The sequence below is a fragment of the Mus caroli genome, unplaced genomic scaffold (assembly GCF_978045245.1).
Source record: "Mus caroli unplaced genomic scaffold, Mus_caroli_1 scaffold_13, whole genome shotgun sequence".
NCBI classification, from domain to species: domain Eukaryota; kingdom Metazoa; phylum Chordata; class Mammalia; order Rodentia; family Muridae; genus Mus; species Mus caroli.
In genome coordinates, this window is record NW_028227268.1 from 63,276,668 (window position 1) to 63,293,492 (window position 16,825).

The following is a 16,825-nucleotide window of genomic DNA, read 5'->3' on the forward strand; positions in this document are numbered from 1 at the left end:
TAGCGTTCTTCCCTACTTCATAGGGCTCTGGCCTCCTATTATTGTGGCATTGTGGCCATAACCATACTGGAAAAGGTGCAGCCAGTAGCCCTGGGTGGCAGATGTGCTCTTTGCTCTGGTGCTAGGCATCACACGTGCAAGATGTATTTTTTTTTTTTTTTTCGAGACAGGGTTTCTCTATGTAGCCCTGGCTGTACTGGAACTCACTTTGTAGACCAGGCTGGCCTCGAACTCAGAAATCCGCCTGCTTCTGCCTCCCGAGTGCTGGGATTAAAGGCATGCGCCACCACGCCCGGCTTGCAAGATGTAATTTAAGCATATATTTACATTCACTGTCAAGTGGTATGTTCCCTGTAATGGCAGTTTGCTCGTAGATGCTGGTAGACCACAAATGTGTATTTGTAGGAAAATAAAATTCTGTTCCTACCATGAAGTGGGGAAAGAAAGCATGCCACTGACTGACTGGACTGGGAGCAGCCTGTGACTTCTTGATCTATCTACACTACCCGTTCTCAGCCAAGCATCCTCTTTTACATATGCCTGAACCAACTCCACTTGCACATTCAATACCTCTTCTCTGAACACACCAACTTCAACTTCTTTCCAGGGAATGGGAAGCCTGTAGAGGGGTCAGGCAAAAGTGAACCTGGCTCAGGGAGTGAGGGAAGGGAGTGGACAGAGGACATGTGGCAGTCTAAAATAAACTGCTGCAGTGGGCCCGCATGGCTATCAGGGACTCAGGAAGACCAACTTCTTGTTTGGTTCATTTTGCCAGAAGCCAGAAGTCACCCTGATCCTGCACATGTTACTGTTCAGACTGGCTTAGACAGTGGGAGATGATCCAGGAATGTCTGCCAGTTCAGCATTTGGCCAACATACCAAATACTCACACATGAAACCAAGCCTTGGAGCAGTGTGTGCTGTATCATAGCAAAAATGAGCCTGCAGTAGGAGCCCTGAGTGACAGATTAGATGGGTGCAGCGTGCCTGTCTCCCAGCCCTTGTCTCTGACACGTAGGTACTTGTATCTTCAGCAAAGTTCCTATCCTAGGTTTCTGAGGTGAAGAGCAAAAGATCAAATGTCCTTTTGAATGGTAGGCTTGGCATCTTCTGCAGGCTCTTTGTAGCATCCCAGGAAGCACAAGGCAGGAAGATAATGCAATGGGGCCAGAGGGTCCCAAGGGCAGCAGGATAGCTGCAAAGAAACCATATGAGAGAACAGGAGTCCTCAACGCACAACTCCAGGCTCCTGAAAGCTAGCCCACTCTGAGCTCAAAGCTTGTTTTAACAGGTCTGACGTGCCCATAATGCTGAAAACATAAATGACCACTGAGCATGTGCCAGACTGGAACTTAAAAACTTGTGAAAAGGGGAGCCCAGGGCTTGCCTGCTGATCAGTGACACACTTTGGTTTGTAATAAATCCGTTATCTTGAAGTTTCAACCTGCCTGTCTATTAGGCCAGCTAGACTTTGTACGTCAACTCATGTAGAACCATTAGGGGACTCATGAGTTGAATTTGTACACTCAGAGACCATCCATCTGACCCACTTAACACTAACAAGCCAGGACTAAGAAGCCAGATCGTGTATCTAGTTATGAGGCTACTGCCTCTCCCATCTGACATGGGGGCTCCTGTATACTGCATCTTACAGTATGAATGTTTTCTTATGAGAATAGAGAAAATGTTTTGTTGGTTTGTTTTTTAAAGAAAATGCTGCAGACTGCTTTGGGTAGTTACAGGTCCTGTTCAGCTAGCTAGAAAAGCAGAGTTAGCACAGGCTCCCTGTCAATGGCTCCATGAGAAGCAGACAATTCAAGGGACCCTTCCAGAGCCCAGACTAACGAGGGTCCTGAGCACACACTGCTGCTGTCACCAGTCCTGACAGTCTTTGCACACGGGCTTCTCCTCACCCTGCCAAGCAGCATGGCAGCTTCTTTTCAGACAGATTAAACCCCAGCAATGTTCCCCTCCAGAGGACTTTGAGGAGGACCCATCACACTTGACAAGTCTGAAGCTTCAGGCTGCAAGTCACTCTTCCGGGCCACCAGAAGACCAGGATTAGCACAGCAAGGGAGGCACGAGCGGAGGAAGGAATGAGAGGGGTCGGGGCTTTTGTGCAAGATTTAATAAAAAACCAAAATAGGAATGGTTGCTTTCAACATTTTCCAGGTTGTGAAGGATTTGCCAGGATTATCTGGGTATGGTTCTAAGCTGTATCAGTGGCCAGGTACAAAATGCTGTCTTCCTCCCACATCAAAAGGAAGTGGGCCAGGCTGGACACTCTCCTAGGCCCCTCAGAAATCAGGCCAGCCTACAACATTCGGTGGCTCTGCTCTGACCATCAAGGGTGGTGCTCCACTGTGTGCGGCAGAGCAGAGCCACTGGCAGGTCCCCACGTGCACTCTGAGGCAGGGCTAGCTTATTAACAGGCTGCTGTGCCTTAATACTGACAGTGAGTGTGCTGGGAGGACAAGGGGGCTGCTCAGGTATCAGCGGGGAAACCGCCCCACTCTACTGCTTGCGCGTGACTAATCTGAGAATACCATGGGAAAAAAGCTGTGATAAAGACAACAGGAAGTTGGAATTAACAGGGAGGGAATGGAGCAAACACCCCACAGCAGTCTCTCATGCATCCATACCCACAGTTAATGACAGCAACAATGAGAAAGCACAGATGCAGATGAAAACCAGGCTTGGCTTGTGCTGTCACCAGCTGGGAAGGATGTGTCAGTGGAATGGATGCAGCTAATCTTTCTTCAAGTCCCTGGATTCAAAGAGCTTCAAGCGCTCCTGCACCGTCAGGCCTTCCTTCAGACTCTGGTGGAGACAGAGAGGAAGGAGCAGTTAGGTGTTGGTGCAGCAGGCGTAGCGGGCTTCAGTAGCAGGTGCAGGCGAGGGATCCTGAGATTAGTGGGCATGCGAGGGCGGAAGCCCTGAGAGAAGCCCTGGAGAAGTAGTGTGACTGGGATTTGCTTTCTCCTGTAAAAATGTACTTGGGTGAGAAAGGGGAAAATAATAAAGAGAAACAAGACCGTGTGTCATAGCTCAGTTCTAGCTTAGGGCTGGTTCTTCAGACAAAACCACGAAACACTTGGGTGAAGGACTGGAAACCTGGGTACCTATCATTCTTCCTATATATGGAATGTGCATGTCTCATTCCTTTGTCTTTGTGAACTTACTGCTTTAAGACAAGAGGAATCCCTGACAGACCACCAGATATAGCTATCAACACATTACACACACACACACACACACACACACACACAGTGACTTAACTCCCGTGATCTTGGTATTGTTTCTTAAGGCAAAGGACATTTTACTAACTGGGGAACAGAATATTTACCACATCTCTCTTAAATATCTTTCCTCTTCCCCAAAGTTTTCATTTCTGGAAGAAAAAAGGAACTCCAGTTCTTAGAGAACTGGCAATCAACATATTTTTAGCATGGCCAGGTCAGCCTTGATTCTTGTTGGCCATAAGCCTTGTTGTCAGGCTCAGCCTCGCTGTAAGCACAGGTTATACTAGGAAAGGGGCAGTCAGTGCTCCACGTGGCTGAGGCCCAGCCTCCTGCAGGGATAAAGAAGGAACTGTGCTGTGGTCAGTGTCCTATCACCAGATTCCCCATAATTTTCGTTTTTTGAGTTAGGTTATCATATAGCTGAGGCTGTGCTTGAGTGAGTACACATTGTCTTTTTCACTAACAGATCATGTGTGTGAACAGTGTGACCAACACCTGCTTCAAGGTATCTTTGAAGTCTCACCTCCTGAGCTCAGGTAGTTCCATGTCAGCCAGACTTCCAAAAGATGTTACATAGGTCTTTTGGCTTACCACTCAGCAACTGGCCAAACCAAGTATCCCCCAGGGGAATGGGGTATTGGCACTGCCATAAATGTTCTGTTCTAGCTGAGGATTTATTATCAGGCATCCTGAGACTCCTTTGGACAGAATGTGCTCTAGGACTGGCTTCCATGTGCTGGATGGAGGAAAATTCTGATGTGGAAGGAGCAGGCTCTGAATGGCCACAGTGGCCCTACATGGCAATGGATGCCCAGAGGAAGTGTGAGCCTACTTACTGTACTCACTACCATTCTCAGGACAGAGCATTCAAGACCTACTGTCCCTTAGAGGTAAACCCTGGGAAGTGTCATTTCTCTGACGTTTCTGGCCTCAGGTGCAGCCAGTTACCTTCAGGGCTCAGCCTTCCACACCCATCCCATGATCACACCAAGGAGAATCCTCTCTGCTATGGATCTCAAGAGGCCATGCTGCTGCTGTGCAAGCTGACCAAGGCAGGAGATGGTACAGCATGTGAGGGAGGTCCCAATCATGGCCCAGCACAGGTCTCAGTCTCTCTCTTAACAGGGCTCCTGGGAAGCTCCAAGCGCACAAAGGCAGCACACGTGCACTGCCATCTCGGGCCCCACTTTGTGCATGCGTGTGCTGAGGTTGGACACAGAGCACAACAATGGAACTGGGTCCCCATGCAAATCCTGACAAATCACGTGAGAAACAGCTCAAGGTCTCTGCCCTCCTGCTTGTTCTGAGGGTCAGGTGTCCTCTGGAAACTAATGTCCTTTCCCATCTACCAGGGCTCTAGTGACTCCAAGAACACAGAGCTGCTCTAGCACTGTGTGACTAGTGACCCTGCTTAGTACAGGAGCCCTCCACTGGCTCTCACAGCTGTCTTTGCCATAGGGATCTTGCTAGAACAGAGCCTCCTTGTTCCTAGCATTACCACCACCCAGTCCCTTGTTACTGAGCCCTGTGCTGGGTATCCCCACAAGTTCACATGTAGGTGGCATACCTCACTACATATCTTCCTCATGGTGCCCATCCCTGGATGTCCTTTCTTATTCTGACCCAAAAGCCACTTGTTCATAGTGACCACTGTGCTTTCTGAGGGCTTCTGGGCAAGAGCTGAGTTTAACCTTAGGTTGGAGAAAGTAGTCTCCAATATGCTTAAACCACATTTGCATATAAGTTAGCTTGGAACTAGAAAACAAAACAGATTAGTTAAAGCCAATGTTAAAATCCTTGGACTTTTTCAATACTCTTCCCTAAGGCAAGCTTGTTTCCTCTAAGCTCAAGCTGATTGCCCTTGCTGGCTTCTGTCTTACTGGAAGGTAGAGAGGCTCATGTATAGTAGGAACTGGCACGCCTGGGTACTTACTGCCAGTGGGACCAACTAGGCCAGGGTTCTTGAGCTGCTATCACTGTATAAAAAAGGTCAACACGAACCCTTGGGGCACAACATTCCTGGCACTGACCTCCACATGGCCAACTCTACTACCTTCTATGGGGAGACACACTTTTGTATTGCATAAAAAACAAAAGCAGGTCATGTTCAGCCCTGTGTGAATGGTTGACAGGCCTTTAGGAACAAAATAATTTCTCAGACTCTACCCATGCAGTATTGATCAGTTCCACACAGAACAGCACAACTGGGATCTGTTCTATCTGCAGGGGTCTCCCCAAAACAGCCTCGTTACCAACTGGCTATCTGAGGTCTTTCATGAGAGCGCAGTGCTTGCCAGACTCAGTGGGTATCTACTATCTCCCTGCAATTTGTTTCCAAGACAGGAGACAGGAATCAGTGTCGTGCAAGTCACCCAGTATGCATGCTGGATTGTGCCCACCCGTCAAGATGAGGAGGCCCTGGGCAGGCTCAGCTCTGTGGAGAGGTTAGAGTGCCAACTTCCAGGATAGTTATTGAGATCTCATGTAGACTGGGTGTGTGTTTGTCAGAGAAAGATGAGTGAAGATAATTACATAGAGGTGTGCTATGGAGGTGTGAGAGTGCATGCAGAGCTGCCTGTGAGGCAGTGGGCAGAGTGAGAAGTGGTTTACCTATACGACAGGGGACTTGGAAGCGGGCGCGACTCAGTTATCCCATGAGACCTGCTCAATTACGGACTGTCAGAGGAAAGAGCAAAAAATAAGACACACACACAATCAGTTCTAAATGCGGCATGCTGGCCAGGCCCTCTCCCCCACCCCCCAGACACATCCATCTGAGAGCACACTGGGGATCATCGACTTCATTTCTCCAAGGTTGGCAGTGTCAGTGTGATTACAGAGATGTGCAGTGAACAGACATACAGTAGAGCCAAGAGGTCAGATTTACCCCACCTTCTGAGAGGCTCAAGATTCGTATGAGACACGAATCTCTTCATGTCTTGCTTTTTGAAGCCCTGGCCCTGAGATGGTTCTGATGACATGGAACATGGTCCTTGAAGCCACTAGAATTATCCGAACGTTTTGACTACACGGCTGGGCTAGGGCCTGCACTGTAGTGCCTGCAATGGGCTTGATCTCGCCCGCATCATCTAGTCCCACCTCATCATAAGCTGGACCTCACTCACCTTGGACCTGATGTTTCTGAGTTGCCGGGTAACACAGGATCTGTCTTTCTTCAGGAAGTCAGGATTGCTTTTAGATTTCATTATGTCTGAAGGAACAAAAAGACTCATTACTTTTGCTTTCTACAATCTTGTGAACCAAACAGAACATATGGGAGGGTCTGAGTTCACTAGCATAGTGCACACATACATTTCCTAAATCCAATAACCAACCAAGCACTGGAGCACTGGGTTCCCACTGGGGTTTAAGCTACACACACAATACTGTTAACAAAGGATAGGATCTCCTACTCTGGAATTAGACCTTGACTTCTGGGCATACCAACTGGCCTCATTATCTCTAGCTGATTTCTGACATAGGACTGGTATCAAACAGAATCAGACCATATTCTTTTCATGATCCACCCATCAAGAAAACAGTTCTTAGAATGTCTTAAACACAAATGACAAAGGTGTACACTGGGCCACATCACAAAGTATGTCAGGGTGTGGGGCTTTCCTTGTTTACTAAAATCCCAAAAAATTCTCTTTACATCAGCATAAAAACACCTCCCTGTCTTCCCACAGTCAGTCTGCACCGCTGAGTGGACTGTTGTGTGCACGGCTGTCCATGATGATGCTTAGCACTCGGCAATGTGTGGCGCTTGTCTACAGATGCGGTGCCCTGTGAATACTCTTCCAAGGTTAGTTATCACGGCATGACAGAAGAACACACACTTCCCCGTTCTAGCTCTGCCTCCCTCTAATGCCTCAGCTTCTTGGCTTCCTACACAGTGACCATGGTGATCATTGTTTTACAGTGAGCTAGATTGTAAACTGTGCTGTTGTCAGCAGCCTTCCAGAAAAGTGGGTGTCTATATCCCATGAGCAACACAGAGGACTGTTCCAGCAGGCATATTTGAATGCTGTCATGGATACTGTTCCTGAACTTGCTGAAGGAATGTTCAGTTACAGGGATATTAGGGGATTTGAACAGATTTTCAGTTTGTGGGGCTTTTATAAAGAAAGGGCCATGATGAAGTTAAGATGAACTCGTCAGTTATCAGAAAGAATCCAACAGTACATGGCTCAGCAGCCTCTTTCCCAGCTGTTCTGCACAGTACCTGGATATTTTTCACCAATTCTTCTTCTTCTTCTTTTTTTTTTTTTTTAAGATTTATTTCATGTATGTGAGTACACTGTTGCTGTCTTCAGACACACCAGAAGAGGGCATCAGATCCCCATTACAGATGGTTGTGAGCTACCATGTGGTTGCTGGGATTTGAACTCAGGACCTCTGGAAGAGCAGTCAGTGCTCTTAACTGCTGAGCCATCTCTCCAGTCCATGCCTGGATCTTTTCAGCCAGCACAAAAAGAGGTCAGTTTTGTTGTTCTTGAACAGGCTGTAGGTTCCTTCTGTTCTGCTTGCCTGTGGCCCTCAAAGATTTTATGGCTAAACATTTAGATTAAGGAACTAGCAAGAACTCCCCTTACCTGCTTAAGTTTTTCAGAAACAGATGGTATGACCCCTTGTTTCTATGGAAGTAGCTCTGTGTAAAGGAGCTGCAGGATATGGGAGGAGCAGCTCGAGGGGGAGCCCGTGCATGTGGGCCTCAAGGAGATTTGGGATGGCTCAAGACATTTTTTTGGGTTTGATTCAAGTGCCAAAACATCTTCACGAGGAGCACTCAGATCGCTCACCGTATCCTGACACAGTAGTGCCTTCAGGAGATTTCTCGCCCAGGGCCTCTGTGGCTGCTTTCAGCTGCTCCTTCAGCCTGCTGATGTCGCAGTCAGCCTTGGCCTTGGCAATGCTGAGCTCAGTGTAGATGTCTTTGTACTTGTCACTAGCATACTTCTTATCCTGGACAGTGACAAAGGGACAAGTGAGTGGCAGCTGCAGACAGGGTGTCAGACTCACTGGGGATGGCCCTGTACCCTCCCTCTCTGAGGCAAAGACTGGACACTGAAGAAAACATGCAGTAAGCAGATGACTACAGGGGGCAAGCCTGCTGTGGTCCTGACTGTCCAACAGCTCCTTGTGGAAGTCAGTCAGGGAGAGCCTCTAGGTGTTAGATTTGTTAAGTGACCTGATCACATCAAGGATGCCATCATTACTTTCTGACTCCAGGAATCCCTTTGAGATGGGTCCAACTAGACCAGCCTAAATGGCAGACCAAGCCTCACTTCCCCCACATAGCACTGTTACTGTACCCACCCAAATGCATGGAAACACAGGAACCACCACCTCCTGACTAGGCCAGGGAGGCTTCCTTGTTCACTTCTGAGGCGTATGCTCAGACGCTGGTATTTTAAGGGAACCTGACTTTAGGACTGCAATCTTGTAGAGTGTCCTGCCATGAAAAAGTGAGCCCAGCAGGACCTGGCCAGACCTCTCAGCTTTCACCCCTCTTTGTCCTGTCTCCAAACACTTGGCCCTTACCCGCAGGGCTGTCTGGAGTTCATCCTTGAGGGAGCTGATCTCCTGTTTCAGGTACTGAATTTCTGACTCTTTGACCCGCAACAAGACCTATAAGAAGAGGGGAAATGAGGACTGACTCTCAGGAACCAGGTATCCTGTAGTCTGCACACAGAGCATGGCTGGCAGACAGTTGCTTCATACATTGTGGGGAACAGAGCCAACCCTTACTGACACTAAACAGAACACACCACTTAAATACTGCGCAGTGTTTCTACAGAAATGGAAAGGGGAAAATACTGTTAGCCTTGCTAGTCCAGAGGCATGAGGACTACACTGAGTTCCCACTACTGACATGCTTGCTCCCTGAGATGTAGCTGTCAAGGTCTAGATACATTGTTCCTATAGGAATTTCTGCCCACCCTACCCAGCTCCTCTTGTTCACTTGTCTGAGTCACCTATAAAGGAAAACCTTAACCTAAATGGGGTCTTCTTGAGGATGCCCTACATCCTCATTTGGTGGTTCTTAAATTTCCTAATGCTGCAACCCTTTAATACAATTCCTTATGTTGTGCTGACCCCCAACCATAAAATTATTTTGTTGCTACTTCATATCTGTAATTTTGCTACTGTTATGAATTATAATATAAATATCTAATAGGTATGATATCTGATGTGTGCCCCAAGGGGAGTCTCAACCCACATGTTGAGAACTCTAATATGTGAGAACACCTTAGAGTCTTTCCTTTCTCTCTCCCTCTTTCAACGGTTGTTTTTTTCTTTTTCTTTTTCTTTCTAGACTGCTCTGGAATCCTCTTGCTTCAGCTTCCTAAGCAGTTGGGATTACAGGTGCTTGCCACTGCAGAATGAGCTGTTCTGATTGAAAACGAACATCCTGGACTCCGAGAAGTTAAGTCATGATAGAATCTGAGAACAGCAGGATTGATTCCTGTAGCCCTGAAATAGGGCACTTTATGAGACCAATTTTGTGGGCAGGTAAGGGGAAGGGTGGGACTGAAGATCCTCATGGCATCTAGAGGGGCCCCTGTTCCTGCCTGTGGACCTCAGGGTACCTGTCAGCTAACTGGTAAGCCCAATGACTTTGTGCCTTCCCATACCTTTCAAAAGTTAGCTTGAAGCTTTCTTTTCTTGTAGCTGCTACAGAGCTAGAGATGAACCCAGAGTTTTGCATGTAAGCAGGCATTCTACTATTGAACTATACCCCCCTTCTGGCCTTTTCTTAAAATCTGGTCCCTCAATGACTCTAAGCTTTTGTATGACCCAGGAGCTCCTGAATAAGACAGTGCCTTGCTTCTTACAGTACCTCTAACTCATAGGCATCCTTGCCCTGTGTGAGAGGCAACCCAGTGGACTCCCCGCCACCGTCTCCAGTCAGTAGTGTCCGCAACCGTGTGATCTCCGCAGCCAGGCGGTTATTCAGCTCCTGGGGGACAACAGCACAACACAACAGTGACCATCCCCACACATAGTTGCATAAGACACTAGAGGAGGTCACTTCTCACCAGTAGCATACAGAGGCCTAAGAATGGAGCCCCCAAGCCTTGTGCATGTTCAGTGCTATGTTTAAGGTAGACATTTAAGGATACATAAAAGCTGTTCATATGGGTTGTGAGGCTATGTGAGGACTTATAACCTGTCAGAAATTGGTTCTGAGACCTCTATTAGGCACCAAATTCTGTGGATGTTCAAGTCCCATTACAAATGGCATTCAATATCTGCATAATCCTCCCATATACAATAAGTTGTCTCTAGAGTATGTCTAATACCCAGTACCACCCACGCAATTCCTAAGTCCTTAGCTGTAACATATCATGTAGGGAGGAGGGATAAGAAAATAGTACATGTCCAGTGCAAATGACTGTTTTCCTCCCTGGAACATTTGCTCTGTTTGGTCAGCTGAATTCAGAACCGATTCAGAACTCATAGCAGCAAAATGCCAATTGTGTCTCTGGAGCTAAGTTCCATGGATCTTAAAATTAAAATTGTTCTGCTGTGGGCAGTGTTATCTTTTCCCACTTGAGCTCCCAAAGGTTATTCTACTTCTGTCCCTCCAATTTCTCAGGCCTTTCTGACTGGTAAGTGCTCTTCTTCAAGCCACTGCAGTGGTTCAGTGACTCCCAAGTAGTTAGTTACACCCACAGTGCAGTGTGGTTTGAGAAGGCAGAGAGGGCAAGCATGACAGACGGAGCAGGCAAAAATAGGGTGTTGATAGAAGAGCTTATATTGAACTCAGTATCATACCCCACTCATCTGGGATTCTAGTGAACCCCAATTTTCTAAGGAGCACTAAATTTTAAGAGCATGACTTATAGAAACAAATGTGAGGGAGTAAGCCCAGCACTGCAGGACAGAGACCCCAACTCTGAGATACTTCAACTAGAAGACCAGAGATTCAGAGAAGTCACCAGATTCTTAAGTCTCAGGAAGGGTAGACGTGGTAGTATCATGGCCAGTAGCCTAAATGAAGGTGGGGCTTAGCTTTTTGGCCTTACCTGGTTGTGGGCGTTGAGCTCCTGGTTCTCACGCTGGCATTGCCGAAGGGCCTGACGCTCGGCCTCCAGCGCCTGGGCTAGGTGTGCATTCTCCAGGCACTTCTGGGAGTACTGCTCTGAAAGGACTTCCAGCTCCCGCTGCACTGACTGCAGCTCCTCCCTGCAGAGAGAGGGGATGCTCAGCCCTGCCCCCACTGCAGGACCTGGACGGCTAGACAGTGATAGCACAGTGTCTGCCCACAGAATGTCTGGGACACTGCAGAAATGACTATCTTTTCTGGGTTAGCCACAGCTGGCACACTGGTGATGCTACTAGGGGGCAGAACCAGTGTGACAGCAGAGCTGTGTTTCTGAGAGGTCATAGGTAGAGAGTACCACTTGGGCAGTGTATCATTTCAAAGCACAGACATTCGGCACAATAGGAAACCAGTCCTGGAGGGACTCTTCTCAGCACCCCATGGCCAGAAGAGTCGAGAAGGACCTTCTAGATGAGCCTCCAGTCCAGGAAGCCTGACCACTGGACTTCGTGAATTGTTGCTTTTAGCCCCAGAACATTCCAGAAACCTCAGCAACTCTTATCAATAGATACTTCTGGTACTAACCCAAGGGTCCCCTCCCCAGCAGTGACTCCTACTGAGGAAAACATCACAAGGTGTTTCCTTTTTTTTTTTTTTTTCCAGAGCTGAGGACTGAATCGAGCGCTCTACCACTGAGCTAAATCCCCAACCCCCACAAGGTGTTTCCATGCTGCACTTGGTGCTACCTGTATAGTCAGTTCATGAGAATCCTAGAACACTGTGGCTATTTTCTTCTTCTTCTTCTTTTTTTTTTTTGGTTTTTTGAGACAGGGCTTCTCTGTATAGCCCTGGCTGTCCTGGAACTCACTTTGTAGACCAGGCTGGTCTTGAACTCAGAAATCCGCCTGCCTCTGCCTCCCAAGTGCTGGGATTAAAGGCGTGCACCACCACCACCCGGCTGTGGCTACTTCCAACACCAACTGCTGTGGCATACCAGGCATAAAACACCAGCTAGACCCTGGTTCCTTTTAAGGTGCTGATATAGTAGCAGTGGTCCAAACAAATTGGGGGATGATGTCTGCAGTCAAGCCTAATAAGTACAAAGTACTTTGTTTCGTTTTAGAATAGGGTCTCCATATACAGTCCAGGCTGGCTTCAGATTTGTGGCGATTTTCCAGCCTCAGGCTACTAAGTACTGGGATTACAAACATCATCATGTCTAGTTTAAGTTATGATTTTAAAATGTCACTTGTTACATTTGTTTATCTGCATCTTAAGGCTCAGTCTTGAGAGCAAAGTAGTGTGGGCTGTCCTTAGAACCAAGGTCTCCTCGCCTCCCCAAGAGCATCCTTAAAGCTGTCTTAGACTTGGTAAAATAGCCCTCTCCCACAGGGCTCTCACAGGGTTGGTGACTCACAGGTACTGTCGCCTCAGGGCTTCTATGTCTGAATTGATGCTGCTGATCTGAGACCGCTGGCTCTTCTCTAACTCTCGTTCCATCTCCTCTCGGTGAGCATTCTTCATGGCTTCAATGGCTGCAGGAAGGACATAACCAACCTTCAGCAACAAAATCTAGGGCTACAAGTGGCAGTGTCTCTACTAGATTATCCCTCCACAAGGCCAATGGCAGGCTAATGTAATGTCTGTCCCCTGTTGACACTGATTTCAGCAGCAGTAGGACTCCCTCTCTGGGATAGATAAAGGCTGAGAAAATTCACAAACTAATTCCCCCTGGCTACAGGTATGTTATATTTGCTATCAGAAAAACTCTACAGTGATTAGGTAAATGTCAATGTTCTATTCATGCATGAGTTTACAAATTAAGTGTCTGAGGGCTGCTTCACTTACCCCTGTTAACATAAGCCACTGTACTGTCATTAATCACGTGGAGAAACTGAAACATGACATGGGTGAGAAACACTTGCAGGGGCTGTGTTAGTGTATATCCATGCTCTGTCGAAGAGTACTCCAAGTGAGGGATACCTATTGGGGACCAGCTCTGCAATGTCACAAACAGCTGGGGCACTAGCTTTTAGTTTGGAGGCTCTCAATAGATTTCTCTCGCTAGTCCTTGACTCACTTTGAATCTTCAAATACCTCTCTCCAAAATGAAGCTTAAGGCTATGGCTGACACTGATTTGGTCTAGTACCATGCATGAAACCATGTTTAATCTCCAGCAATACGTTCACAGGGTGAGGCGGTACATGTCTTTTATCTGTTACTCCAGCACGGGGAAGTGAGTGGAGGAGAGTGGGTTCAAGGTTATCCTCATGTACACAGGGAGTGTAAGGATGGCCTAGGATAGAGATGCTGCCCACCACCACCCACTAAGAAGTTAAATCTTAGGGAAAAGCAATGTTAAGGCCAATCCTCTTGTGAACTACAGGTTCAGCCCAAGACATGGGAAGCCTGTGCTCGTGGACTTAGTCCCACCTGATATGGTGGCAGCTGTCTCCTCAGCCAGGAGGCGGTCTTTTTCCTCCCGCAGCTTCTCTAGCTCCCGCTGGTGTTGCCTCTGTAGATCTTCAATCTTCTTCTGATGTGTCTCCTCCATGGCGGCAAAGCCTCGCTCACATGTAGCCTGCAGAATGGAAGAGGGCTTATTGGTTTTTCCTTTGCCTCCAAGTGGCTGTCCTGTGTAATAAATAAGGTAGCCACCTGCTTGGTCCAGGAAATGATACGGTCTCAAGACGTGGCTCGTGATTCTAGCATCAGGTACCAAGGCTATGTGTAGCTTTGTCCTGGGACTGTGTGGCAGCACAGCCAGGTAGCACATATATTGGTTAGAGTAGCAGATATGCTCGGACAAACGTGCTAGGTGGAGAGTGAGGCTCATCCTCTGTGGGCTGGGGTAAACAGGGCTGATTTCTGGGAGCTGAGGAGCCTCGGCTGTTTTCTAAACCTCAAGGATGTCCTCACACAAGTCAGAGCAGAACCAACATCTTTACTGCCAGCCCGTGCCTTCTCCCTTCTCTCTTTTAAAGGAGAGGAGAGGCTACCCACTGAGAACCTTATTACCTTCCAAGCAGAATAGATAATGAGTCCTAGGGGGACTCATTCCCCATTCCTCAAAGCCATGGAGCCCCAGGCCTGGCCTGACAGGGCTGTCCTCCCCAACCAAGCAGTAATGCATGCCCTGTTCCATCTGCAGCTCACAGCTACTTTGACTGTGGGTCATTCCTCAGAACTTTGTAGTAGCCACTTCTGGGCAAAACAAGCTTTCTCATGATTTAAAGACACTGAAGAAATGTTGCTCTAACTCTGTGTTCCTACCCCATCATTTTGCTGGATTCAATAAAGAACACCAAGCATGCAATCACTAGGCTTTGATATTGTTTCCTGAGCCTCACATCACTGAGGGGCGTTTCCAAGAGCCTCTATTCAGCACCTTTACATTTCTGCTTCCATCCTGGGGCTGAGTGCAGTGTGTGTGTGCTGTACCAGTCACCTTCTCTACATAGCCTGTTTACTGTGCCTGCAGTTTAAATGGAACTTATCACAGACTGTTTACTGTGGAAGTTTCTGCTTGTCGAAGTCTATTAGTGTGGAAAATATTTTAAATTTTGGCTTATTTCAGGTTCTAAGGTCCATATAATGGATGCTTGCCCTATAGGAAGTCTCTTCCATTTTATTTTGATTTGAACATCTTGGAATACATGCAGATAGGGTTCAAAATTCCTATAACAGATACTAATGTATCCTTAACAACTAGGTTGCTTCAATGTTAAAATGTATTACATTTGATAATTGTCACTCTATATGCCAATTTAAAATTTTTGAGTGTGCTGGACAGTGGTGATGCATGACTTTAATCTCAACACTAGGGAAGCAGAGGCAGGCAGATCTCTGTGAGTTGGAGGTCAGCCTGGTCTATAGAGTAAATTCCAGGAAAGCCAGGGCTACACAGAGAAACTCTGTTTTGAAAAAAACTAAAAAACTAACCAACCAACCAACCAAAAAACCAAACAACTGCAACAACAACGAAAAACAACCCTTCCAAAAGCAAGCAAACAAACAACAAGAAGTTGAGTGTGTATTTGTTTATACGTTCTCGGAAGCCATGGCTGATGGCTGACACTGAATGCTGATCTGCCTTGATCACTTGCACCTCATACTGTTTCTTACCGGACCCAGAGCTTGCTGATTTACTATCTCTCTTTCTTTGGGAATCCGTCGTTGCCATCTGCCTCATGCTAGCATTATAAGCGGACCACATCACACTGTGCCTACCCAGCATTTACACCGAGGGTTGAGGATTCAAACTCTATCCTCATGTTTGCTGCTAAGTACTTTAAATGCTGAGTCATCTCTCCAGCTCCAGATTTTAGTTTTTACATCATCTCTAGAATCAAAACAAGTTCTTCAGTGACTAAGATGAGGACTCATGCTAAGTGGTGTGAGGCAGTGGCAGCAGCCCAGGCTTTCTGATCTGGACAGAAACCCAGAGAAAAACTGTTCCCTGTTCCACTCTCAAGACAGTCTGCTGTGCAGCTGTGCCACAAGCCCAACAGAGGGCCTCAAGTTCTCGGGCACAGACATACCTGTCAAGCCCAAGGCCTCCTCTTAACCTGTACTTTTTATTTCTAAGGTATTCTCCCACTAGGTAGCCTTGAGCCCTTCATAACCATTCTGACGGCCTGCTAACTGACTATGAAGTTGCCAGGCCGTGGAGACTCCTGCAGCTGCAAAGAGGCGCAGGCGATTGGCACACGCTCTCCACAGGATCACTGAATACACAATTTGCTATTTCCTCACAATGCTTAATGTTTTTTAAAGGTCTAGACAGAAATTAGGAAAAGAATGCTGAGACCCAGTGCCTCAGGTATCATCAACCTGTCTTGTGTCAGACAGAGGGAGTGAGGAGGAAAAGCTCCAGCCTGTATGTCCCACTATTTCCCTTCAGTGTGGAGTCAGCGTACTGAGAAACAGTCATAGATGCCCTGCTGAGCTACAGCTGTGACAGACACTGTGGCAGGAACACTGGCCTGCAAAAAGACAGCTGGAACCTGGCACAGGCACCCTTGGGGCCTGTCCACCTTCCAGTGGGGAAGAAGATGAAGACACAGCTACTAGGCCACCTCTGGATTCTAAAAGATGGTTAAGACCTTCCATGATTATGGCCAGGCAGTTACACACCGTACAGTCTAAGATAAAGGAGTATTCCCAGAAGCATGACAGGCAGCCTGGGAGACTGTGGGAAGCCTGCTCAGACTCAGTGCTCATCACAAGGCCAACTCTGCCTTGGGGAGCTAGGGTAGGAAAGGACCCCTTGACACGGCTTTACAAATATCCCTGTGTGGTGATGGCCAAACCCTGCTCTCTGAGAAGACTCAGGTGGGTAGATGTGAGGCAGTCCTCATACTGATACCTCAACTTGGAAGTCAGAAGGGGTTCTATGAGGGTAAGAAGGTGAAGGGTGTCCGTGCCTGGAGGCATGCCAGGCAAGGGAAGAAGACCCTACTCTCCTTTCCCACAGGGATGCTGCTTTCTTGCTAGCGTCCCTTCTGGGTCAGGAATAGAGGCGCACGAGAA

The 16,825-nt window shown here is 47.5% G+C and overlaps 1 protein-coding gene across 8 annotated transcripts in view; it reads right to left on the reverse strand.

The window, feature by feature from the left end:
- Nucleotides 1-2,113: 2,113 nt before the first annotated feature.
- Nucleotides 2,114-16,825, reverse strand: part of Mprip (myosin phosphatase Rho interacting protein) — a 115,438-nt gene continuing 100,726 nt past the window's right edge. For 5 of the 8 annotated variants that reach the window (XM_085829973.1, XM_029484025.2, XM_029484023.2 and 2 more), the window contains 8 exons: nucleotides 13,727-13,874; nucleotides 12,710-12,827; nucleotides 11,276-11,435; nucleotides 10,087-10,206; nucleotides 8,787-8,873; nucleotides 8,045-8,207; nucleotides 6,368-6,453; nucleotides 2,114-2,820 (listed from right to left, as the gene is read on the reverse strand). In XM_085829973.1, coding sequence (XP_085686099.1) covers nucleotides 2,749-2,820; nucleotides 6,368-6,453; nucleotides 8,045-8,207; nucleotides 8,787-8,873; nucleotides 10,087-10,206; nucleotides 11,276-11,435; nucleotides 12,710-12,827; nucleotides 13,727-13,874 — 954 coding nt within the window. In that variant the 3' untranslated portion in view covers nucleotides 2,114-2,748. Of the gene's footprint in view, nucleotides 2,821-5,852; nucleotides 5,919-6,367; nucleotides 6,454-8,044; nucleotides 8,208-8,786; nucleotides 8,874-10,086; nucleotides 10,207-11,275; nucleotides 11,436-12,709; nucleotides 12,828-13,726; nucleotides 13,875-16,825 lie in introns of all 8 variants that reach the window. The other 3 variants (XM_029484022.2, XM_085829974.1, XM_021178484.3) reach the window with 1 other exon arrangement.